Source organism: Euprymna scolopes, chromosome 32 (assembly GCF_053919585.1).
Source record: "Euprymna scolopes isolate OS-2025 chromosome 32, ASM5391958v1, whole genome shotgun sequence".
NCBI classification, from domain to species: Eukaryota; Metazoa; Mollusca; class Cephalopoda; order Sepiida; family Sepiolidae; genus Euprymna; species Euprymna scolopes.
Window position 1 is genome coordinate 4289007 of NC_136513.1, and position 11100 is coordinate 4300106.

General features: G+C 34.8%; 1 protein-coding gene across 1 annotated transcript in view; it reads right to left on the reverse strand.

Annotated features, from left to right (window-relative positions):
- LOC145256098 (uncharacterized) overlaps positions 1 to 10618 on the reverse strand; it is a 49579-nt gene extending 38961 nt beyond the window's left edge. The window contains exon 1 of the mRNA XM_080114685.1: positions 10508 to 10618. Within this exon, the coding sequence (XP_079970811.1) occupies positions 10508 to 10591 (84 nt within the window). The 5' untranslated portion in view covers positions 10592 to 10618. The remainder of the gene's footprint in view (positions 1 to 10507) is intronic.
- Between the last annotated feature and the right edge of the window lie 482 nt (positions 10619 to 11100).

Genomic DNA, 11100 nt, shown 5'->3' on the forward strand with positions numbered 1-11100 from the left:
TTCTACATAGATACGACGTTTTACCTTATTCTCCGGAGTGTTGACATTCTCGGCTTGCTTGTGAACCCGTTTTACAGTGAAGAGTCTACCAAGGGTCTACCATCGAGATGGTTATTTATGGTAGTAACGCTGATTAGAGGGTTGATTCCATGCATCTCCGAAATCTTCAAGGCCAACTCCTTGAGAGTGATGGTAGGATCTTCTCCGATTATATCAAGCATGTTGTTGACCATGTCCGGATTCACTTTCCCATGTCGCCTTCCACCCCGCGGCTTATCCTCCACGTCTTGCCCCTTGGCCTGTTTATTCACCCAGGCGTACGCGGTGTTCCTATTTATCCCACAGTTCTCTGCGACAGTTGTCCAGTCCCTGCTATTTCGAGCGGCTTCCAGAATCCGACGCTTAGGAGAATTTCGATTGCATTTGTACTGACCACGTACTGTGCCTCTCTTGACTCCTCTACTTGATCGCACAACTACCGGAGATCCATTGTTATTTTCCATATTTTAAATTATTGTAATGTTAATTGTTAGAAACTTTTCTTTTTTTATTGTTGCGAGCAACTACAAGTAATAGTGGGTAATTTGCATAAGTGATGTTATGCAAATTACCTTACAAAGTTTGAGTATGAATAATTCTAACATAATGTCACGTGCTTTTAAATTGAACTTGGGTTTATTTAATTTGATGTTGTCTTTTTTTAATTTGAAGTTATGTTTTTTAATTTGAAGTTTAGTTTTTTTAATTTGAAGTTGTGTTTTTTAATTTGAAGTTGTGCTTTTTTAATTTGAGGTGTAAAAGGTGTAGAGTGACAGAAGCAAACTCTTTTTGGGCATCACAGCCTTCAGCCGCCAAGTTGTTGATAAATTTTTCAACAACTTGAGTCAGACAATGAACAAGTGCAAGTTCTCACCAAGTGACATTTACAACGCTGAGGAGACTGGGTGCACCACCGTTAAAAACCCTGGAGCCGTTGTCACAGAAAAAGGAAAGAAACAAGTTGGTTCAATCACCTTCGCTGAACGTGGGAAATTGGTTACGGTGGTGTACACTGTGAGTGCAATTGGATCAGTCGTGTCTCCTCTGATCATCTTTCCCAGAGTCCACTACAGAGATCACTTCATCAGAGGTGGGCCAACACAGTGCATAGGGAAGTCAACACGAAGTGGCTGGATGAATGAAGAGGTATTTGTGGAATATTTAAGTCACATCATCAAGCACACCAGATGCTCACCAGAAAAGAAAATCCCCTTAATCCTCGACAACCATGACAGACACATTTCTTTGAATGTTGTGAACACAGCAAGATCTCATGGCGTTGTCTTACTGACCATTCCACCCCACACTTCCCATCATCCCCAGCAGTGTATGGACCCTTCAAAACAGCGTACAACAGAGCCATGGATGGATGGCTATGATCCAATCCAGGAAAAACAGTGACAATATATGAAATCCCAGGTCTAGTGAACCCAGCCCAGATGATTGCCATGACATCATTGAACATTGCTGCTGGATTCTAAGCCTCGGTCATTCGTCTATTTAATCGGGACATCTTTCGTGAAATTGACTTTTCCCTTCTCTTCCAACGGCTGCAGAAAGCCTTGAGGCAAATTCTACTGAGGCGGTCGCAAAAAGGGCAGCATAAAGATTTTGACTGACATCCCTGAACGACAGGAACTGATAGCCCTTTCTGAAAATAGAAAGAGGAGCCTATTAACAAAAACAAAGACGTGTTTGTTCAATGCTGGTGGGGAAATGTCATGTCCCTGAGATCTAAAACCCCATGTTCAAGTGACACTGATGATTCAGATTTTGAATTTGATGATGTGTCATCAGATATTGATTGTGATATTGATCTGGATAGCCCAATAATCGAAGATGACTTTGTGGTTGTCAAATGTGCTAGCAAATCACGAACTGTGAACTACATTGCTCGGATTGACACTCTCAACGGGGAGAACTGAGTTCGAAGGCGTTTTCCTTCAAAAAGTTGCTTGGAAGGTAGGAACGGACAAGCCTGTGTTTGTTCCAAACCCAAAGGACGGAGCGGGTTTCAATGCAGAAAATGTCACAGCCAAGTACTGTTGGCAGTTCTGTCCATTGTTCTGGCCAGCTCGTGTTCAGCTGTGACTTGTTACAGTGGCAACTTCATTAACTTACTTTCAGATACATGTTTCAAAATTCGTGCTGGTTTATTCGCTGTAATTAACATTTCTACTTCATGATTATAATTTGTTTTATATCCACAGCAACAATTTGGGGTTTGTTCTTTCTTCATTTGCCACACATTTTTGCGTGGCACAACTAACTCCTATGTGGCATAACTTACCCCAGAGGTTGGATCAACTTACCCCAGAGGTTGGATCAACTTACCCCAGAGGTTGGATCAACTTACCCCAGAGGTTGGATCAACTTACCCCAGAGGTTGGATCAACTTACCACAGAGGTTGGATCAACTTACCCCAGAGGTTGGATCAACTTACCCCAGAGGTTGAATCAACTTGCCCCATGGTCGGGACAACATGAGCCATTTGATATGCATTTTTGTAAAGCTCATGGTCGGTTAAGGTGTACTAGCAGAAGACTGCAACTTGTTTCACAATGTTCCCAAATAAAATAATTGAAAATAATACACTCATCTTTGCAAAATTATTAGTCGTTTGGGTTCTGAACAGCCAAAATGAAAAATTGGCTCAACTTACCCCGCCTTCCTCTATTTATGTCTAAAGTTTAGAATCCGGTAGATTTTCATTTTATATTACGAGAAAACGAGAAAAACAACATATCGAAATTTACTTAAAATTATAAACGGGAAGTTTATATTTTATAGGGTGGTAACGCTAACACTTTGATACTTTTATTTGCATTTGAAATATAAAGATTAAACTATTCTTCTAAATACGCAGAAAGGTAAATACATGTATTTATAATATTTAAAATAGTCGGAAGTTTTTTTTTCTATATTTACAAACATGATGTTATTAAATAATAATATGTGAAAGAAATATAAAGACATGCGATATTCTAAGCTGTAATTAAAACAGTTTAGTAGTTTTTGACACGAAAATATATGTCTGTAATAATAATCACTTAAATAGGAAAAATGAGAATTAAAAGAGAAAGAAACAATGAGAGTGATTTGATTAGATCAAATCAAATTGATGAGTTCACAATGACTAAACACGCGTACAAGAATGATAATATCTGTATAATATGCATAGAAACATGGAGAGTAAGCGAAGGAATTTAGTTAGAGAAGGGATTACATACATAGACAGAATTAACACTCCCGTGTGGTACTTTGAATGACTACACATACACCCTGACATTTCGTGTTAAACATCGTTTAAGATAATTCGCTGTTTTCATCCCCTATAAGGCATAGTTCTTCATAAAGTTATAAACTGTGACATTTGTTAAATAATTTCCCTATATTTATCCCAAAAGGCACAATTGTATGGCTGTCTCGAAAAGATAAATGAAGTTGTGATTAATTTGTACAGTTTGATATCAATGTATTTCAAAGATAGTGTTATAAAATACATATATTCTTAAGTAATCAAGAAATACGCAATATCATTTACAAATAGTTTCGTTTTAAAAACTATTTTATTTATTCATTTTTGTGTACTCTAATTGCATTGAGTTCCTCAGTCAAAAATACTACGTTTGAGATGTATTCAGATTAAAATACAAATTGTTATTAGATTAATATAATCCATTCTACTTGAACCTAGAATAAAACTTCAACGAAATATTATGGCAATATGTATAACATTATAATAATTATTGTTAGGATTTTCCCAACTATATATGGTAATAAAATATTTTGACGTCGACATGAAGAAAGCAACACAGATACAAATAAAAATTGTTATAATAACTTGTATTCAGAGGAAAGAAAAGAAAGAAAGAATGTTTTCTTCAAAAACAGTTGCGTTTTGCGGACTTCATCTGAAGAATACCTCCTGTTAACGATGTTTGTTTCTTGTAGAGTTTTTACCGGGTTGAAGAAAAAATGCAAGCCTTGAGTTTTTAGTGCTGCAGTTACTGTCGGAAATCCTCACACATGTTTGGCATGGAATGATGGAGAGAGCTGACAAACACGTGTTATCCTTGAAATCCTGATAAGCAAAAGAGGAAGAAAGTTCGTAAAACCCACTCTTCGCCTGTTAAGATCTAAAAGGGACGCCTGTTATTGGTTGTTTTTTTATCCAATCACAGGACACACTGTTATTGACTCCTTAATAATTCCAATATTCTTACCTAAAACAAAATTGCAATATGAAATCATTGAAACATAATTCTTTACGGAATGGCAGATTTTTTTGTTTTGTTTTTGTTTTTGTTTGTTTTTGTTTTTTTGCTTTAGATGTAAAATACAGTCAAAACTAAAAGTTCGTAGAAAACTTATTGTAAGGCAGAAATAGCCAAAGTATAGTGTTCATCTACAATTTGATAGTTTTTGAAGCAAAAATTGCCAATATGAAAGTTCAAAGGAAAGTTGTTTTTTTAAGGCAAAAGTTCCCAGAAAATTGATTTTTAATCGCAAATATGGTCAATGATGAAAGTTCTACAGAAAACATTTTTTTAAATCAATCAAAAATGAAAAGTATTCCGAAAGTTGATTTTTTAATGGCAAATATAGCCAAGAATGAAAGTTCCCAGGAATTTTTTTAAAGAATTTAAATTAGAATTAGAAGGGATGGAGATTTGTTTCCACAGAGAGTGTTGTATTTTCTTTTTTATGTGAAGAAATTCTTTTTGTGTGCATGAATAGAACTATAGAAATCTCATTCTTTTAATAATAAAGTAGGATATCATTATCACTTATTTTTCCTTTTGTTTCACAATAAGTACCTATAATCTAAGGTATGTGAAGACCATCAGTTTTAAATAAAACTTAATTTAGTAGTATACATAAGGATTATTGCCTATTTTTAAACTTCTTTAGTCCTCTTATTTGAACAGACGCACTCTTAGTATCTGGCACATCATTAGAGACTTTTGATTTTGCAACATCAATTTTCTTATCACACACTCCCTTTGAGTCTGGAATAATTCTAGGACGTTGGACATGATAATTATATTGAAAATCTTTATTTTGTACTTTTGTAGAGGTACTTTGATTTTCATATAAAAAATGTTGGCAGTTACCTAACGGAAAAGTTCCTGTAGGAAACTCCCAAGCAAACCCTTTCATGCAGTTCTCCATTTTGATGTTCTTTATAAATTGAATTACATCGATGCCTAAAAGACCATGAAACCTAGTATCATTTTTCCGTACAAAGAGGCTCATTTGTAATTTAATTTAAGTAAGTAATTCTTAATAGATTCGCAATTACTGAATCTTAGGTTCATATCGAATTCATCATCTATAGGAACAGGTAGAGGTAAAACAGTATTATTAACTTCAATTCCTACTACAACTTAATTAAATTTTTTGGATCCTAAAAAGGTTTTCACGTCATGTTCTACTGGAGTGAGATTTATGGCACTCTAATTTTTCAATAATCTGCCTAGTGAAATAAGTCCTTTGGCTGCGTGTATCAAAGAAGCAGTTCAATTTGTATTTATGTCTTTCTTTAGTATCAGTAATTGCCACTATCAGTAAAATATAGGGCTGCTCCTGTGTGCTAATGTTGGTACACACGTGCATGGAAGCAGTTGAATTGTTTTCACTCTTATAATCTTCATCGCAAAAGGAGGTAATGTGGCGTCGGGTTTTGCAATTTACACATATATTTGTTTCACTATAGAAGTCTTCTGTTGTATGACTAGCGCTGATACAAAAAAGACAAAAACATATTTCCCTACACGTAGAATGTCTCGAATTAAGGGAGAAATATTTTGAAAAATAGTTCATAGTGTGTCCTTTGAAATTGCAAAATCTACAATGCCTAGTAATTTTGCTAGATTTCATTGCAAAAGTTTTTCAATGTTGGAACACTTTTCGTTGTAGTATTCTTAATATAATTCCCTTCCCGCGATAAAGAATTGTCTTGGTGGGAATTAGGATTTCTATGTTGACAAAGTCTGGGTCATATTTAGGGCTACTGCTTAGTAATTGTTAAAAGATTTCATTAATAATGAAAGGAATATCTAAAAATTCTTTTCTCAACAAATTGATAGCCACATCTTTTTACGAAAAATGAGACACTAACTGAGACGCATAGTTCGTTAAAAAAAATTTTTTTAAGTAACAATTTGGCTTTCTTGGAGTGTACAGCGTCCACAAAATTTTCACATTGAACTAGAAAATTGTTAAACAAAAATTTACCGGCTTGTATTCCACAAAATTTAGCACATTGAACTAGAAAATTTTTAAACACAAATTTACCGGCTTGTATTCCACAAAATTTTCACATTGAACTAGAAAATTTTTAAACACAAATTTACCGGCTTGTATTCCACAAAATTTTCACATTGAACTAGAAAATTTTTAAACACAAATTTACCGGCTTGTATTCCACAAAATTTTCAAATTGAACTAGAAAATTTTTAAACAAAAATTTACCGGCTTGTATTCCACAAAATTTAGCACATTGAAACCTCGAGGCTGAAACACATAAGGCTGTGAGTGGTACTGAGGTGGACTTTTTATTCTCTTCCAATCCTGTGAGCCTTTTGAATGTATTGAAAACGAAGTCCGCCTCCAACTTATCCAACTACTTAATAATTCAAACACTTCGATGTAGGAAGAGGCTGGTTTCTTTCATAACTGAACGAAAGTGAATATTCTACGGATGCCGATTAATTGTTTGCGTGAGATGGAGTTATCCTTCTTTATAACAATTAGCAAGCGACTTATGATAGATGCAACATTGGGAAGTAGAGACTAGGTGTTGGTAAGATAGAGTTACACTAGTGAGATTACAAACGACATAACCAGTTTTACTGTCTGTTAGTATTAGTATATTATCTCTCCATCTGTCTCCCTTTTTTCTTTCTTTCTTTCTTTCTTTTTCTCTCTCTCTCTCTCTCTCTCTCTATATATATATATATATATATATATATATACATACATACATACATATGTATATATATATGTGTGTATAGAGAGAGAGAGAAAGAGTAAAGTTTGAAAATATATATGCCAATAGCCTGACGAATCTTCAAGATGAAACGCGATGAATTCTGTGTAGCGCTACCGAAGTATATACTAAAAATAGATGCAAAAAATTTAATGTAGATACATAAAATAATAATAATAATATATATATATAAATATAAATATATATGCATGTATGTATTTATGTATGTATGTATGTATGTACTTATACAGAGAAAAAGTAATAAGCATCAAGATACAAAGACAGATAGATAAATATAAGTATGAACACACTCATAAACTATATTAGATAAATATATATGCTCCACAAAGCTTCATAGGTACATACTGGTAAAGTAAATCATCAGTCGACATTTGTGATAACGCCTTACTATTCACACAAGAAAAAATCCCTCTTCTTAAGTTTGAGCTTTTCTAAATCTTTCTTTCTATACCTTTACCAGCATATAGCATATTATATATTTATATGATTAATTTTATTGTAGTTTTAAACAATTCCAAATATATTTTATTACGATCTGTTTTTCCAGTATGTGCTGGTTCGTAATATATCACTTCTCTTATAACCCCATATTTATATATATATATATGTATGTGTGTGCATGTGTGTGTGTTCATGTATATATATATATATATATATATATATATATATATATATATATATACATATATATATATTAAAAGTATATCCGCCTAACATGCTTATAAGTAATTCCTCTCACACAACAGATTTCATGTTGGTTTCCGAAAATGCAAGACAATATTATGCAAAACTTGATGCCTGAAGTCATGATTCTAATTTAGATCGAAATATTTTACACGTTTTTAGAAACATGTCACATACAAGGTTGATGCATAAATTCCTGAAGTGAAATCAAAATTCGTTGAATCTTGCTTTAATGTTTTCTAATGATTATGAATAGAACATAAATCTAATAAATTCGATTTTGTAAAAAAAATCATCTACATTTTGTGCTTTTAAGAACCCTTTATAATACTCTAAAGAAACTGGCATTTGTAAAAGTGTCCTTAATAGATGTCGATCAAATATTAATAGCAATTAATCAAATTACACAAGACGAAGTGTCTGAATATGTACTAAAAGCTTTATCCTTTTTTGCACGTTTTGCATAAAACTAAATTCAACTAATTATAGACATTATAATGCGATTAGCTGCTGTGTTCCAAAATCAGTTTTTGAAAGTTAATTACAGATATAGAAATATGGCAAGTGTTTCTTCTTTACCGACGTTAGCCATCCCAATGCTCCCCACCAACCTCATCATAGTTTTCAGGTTAATCGTCAGCAACACCCAAACAACGTCCATGAACCCGAAGATGATTTTTTCAGGCCAGCATTTGACTTGCACAGTCTGACACACATATGGCAGACAAAGTTGTGTGTTTAAACTTGTTTCACTTCTGTTTCCGTCTTTTTTTTTTTTTTTTTGCTCCTTCTACTCATAGCATGTTTTTTTTGGGGGGAGGGGGGTTAGTGTAAGCCGCTTTTGAAAGGAGCATACAGATCTATAATCTTATAAACATAAGTAAGGACTCAAATATTTTGGCGAACAGTGGGAGGTGGCTAATGGGGCGATAATTTAGTGGGCCAGTTCTTACACCAGAATTCTTGAAGACCGGTACCACCAAAGTGGTTTTCCAGCAGTCGAGAAAACAAGATCCGTAAAGGCATTTATTGTAAAGTTTGGAGAGAACTGGAGCAACCTCGGCAGAACATTTTTTATTAGCACAACCGGGATGAGATCTGGTCCACATGCTTTTGAGGTGTCTAGGTTTTTTATGATAGCATGCACCTGAGAAGGGGTGATTTTCAAATCGTCTAGTGTGGTGTCTGTCCGCAAAGGAAAGTCAGGGAGGGAGTGGTGTGTCGGGTCCAGTGTGGAGTTTGAGGCAAACCAACTGGCAAGCAGATTTGCCTTGTCAGTTGCCGTGCAAGCAACATCATAATTGTTTGATAGTGGGGGAATCGTTGACTGCCCATTATTTACTACACGGTTGTAGATTTTCCAAAAATCATGGGTTCCTAATTTCTATGCTTCCATGCATTTCCTGGTGGTTTCAGTGTAATCTGTCTTGGCTGTCGCTATTACTCTCTTACAATTATTTCTGGCTTCTATATACTTCTGTCTGTTTGAACTGGACTTATGTCGAGTGAATCTGCGGAACGCATGCTGCCTTTGAGCAATAGCAGCTGCACAAGCAGGTGCTATTGCTCAAAGGCTCATACATGTTTATGTAACGATGAATTGCAATCTATGAGCCACATGCCAACGAATACAGGGATTGACGAAAAAATAAGAAGATCATTTGATGGGTTCAAGTTCAGATAGATATTCTCTCTTTTTGTTTCATTGTACATCAGTCGACATTCTCAGAAATCAAGGCCCCTCTATCTGGGCTTACAATTGAATTCTATATGAGATACATAGATATTCGAATGTTCCATTAACGTTATTTATCTCTCAAACACTGTTATAAAGAAGTAGAGATCATAATATTTCCCACTTCAATAACCATTTTAATATGTCATAGTATACCTTTCTTTTTAGTCTTACTGGATTCCAGAACAAGAATTCATCTGGTCTGGTGGAGTATTCAGCTTCATGTTGCTACTTGTAGTAACATCAGTTAGAGAAGGAGGTCTAATGTGGGCTGCAAATAATAAGTGATTTTTAATATTTGGTCAGGGTTTACTTCTAGGGAAAAGTATACTCATGCCTACTTGTTCTGACAAACACTTGCAGAGAAAGATCTTTGACACTCGATGATAGTGTCTAATATGCATTCAAGCTTTTCCACGTTTAGAAGGAAAATGCGATTTTAAATGCATTTTATTTATTCACCTCCGGAAGGTTAATGAAAAGGTCGAATGTGGTTTTGAAAGGCTAGTGTAATATTAGTAGTTTGTATATTTACTTATTTGATGACTGTTATCCTCATCTTCATAGTTGTTGTTTTACGTAGTTTCGGCCAACTATACTCTTGGCCTTCGTCAGCTGGTAAACCCCGACAGGAATGAGTGCTGAGTCTCTTAACTGTATCCTCAGTAATTATTGCCTTCCATGGTTGTTGTCGTCTCATCACGTTTTGGCCAACTAATTCTCTGGCCGGGGATTAATTGGTCGAAACGTCGTGGAACAAAAACTATGAAGATGAGTATACCAGTCAGCAAATAAATAAATAAATGTCTCTATTCAATTTCTGCATGAAGCGATAAATATGTTATTTAAAATGTAAGCCAACGGAGCCTCGTGTACATTATTGACTTTATTTACAGTTAGATGCGTCCAGGCTTATGCTATTTCAACATAAAACGATACAAATCTATTAAATACTTGACGTGGCCTATTATATAGGTGCTAAGAATCACCTAACAGCGAAAACAAAATGAAATCAAACAAAGCATCGTCATACCTGTGCCTTGGCTACGCAGTATATATCTGGGATAACATATACAATGGACAAAACTGCCAACGAAAGTAGTGGATGAAACGTCATGACGGAATGACCGGCAAACTGTTTCTCTGATCCGGATAAAATGTTGACCAGTATTTATATGTGACGATATAGGTGCAGTGAATAGATGGGGTGGTCGTAAAGAAAGACAGGAAAATCCATTTAGAGAGAAGAAACATGAGGAAAATTAAAAGAACAGACCAGAGAAAGAGAGAGGAAGATGGAGGGGGTGCTCTAATTAATACGAACGAGCAAGATAGAAAGAAAAAAGATAAATGGAGAAAATGAAAGATGAAGGGGTGTGTACGGAATTTTCTTTTTATTTTCTCTCACTTAATCTGGTAGGGGATTATAGGCATTAAACAACCATGTTTGCTAATGTAAACAGGTTTGCAGATGTTTCCATTTGTGAAAATCTAACACCACACAAACAAGTTTGCGCGCCTAAATCGTGTATTAGGGGTTAACATTGTTAAAAAAAAAACTTAACCAACATAGGGGCATGTAAGAGAAAGGTGTGTGGAAATTCCACGGTTGATTTTTCTAATGGA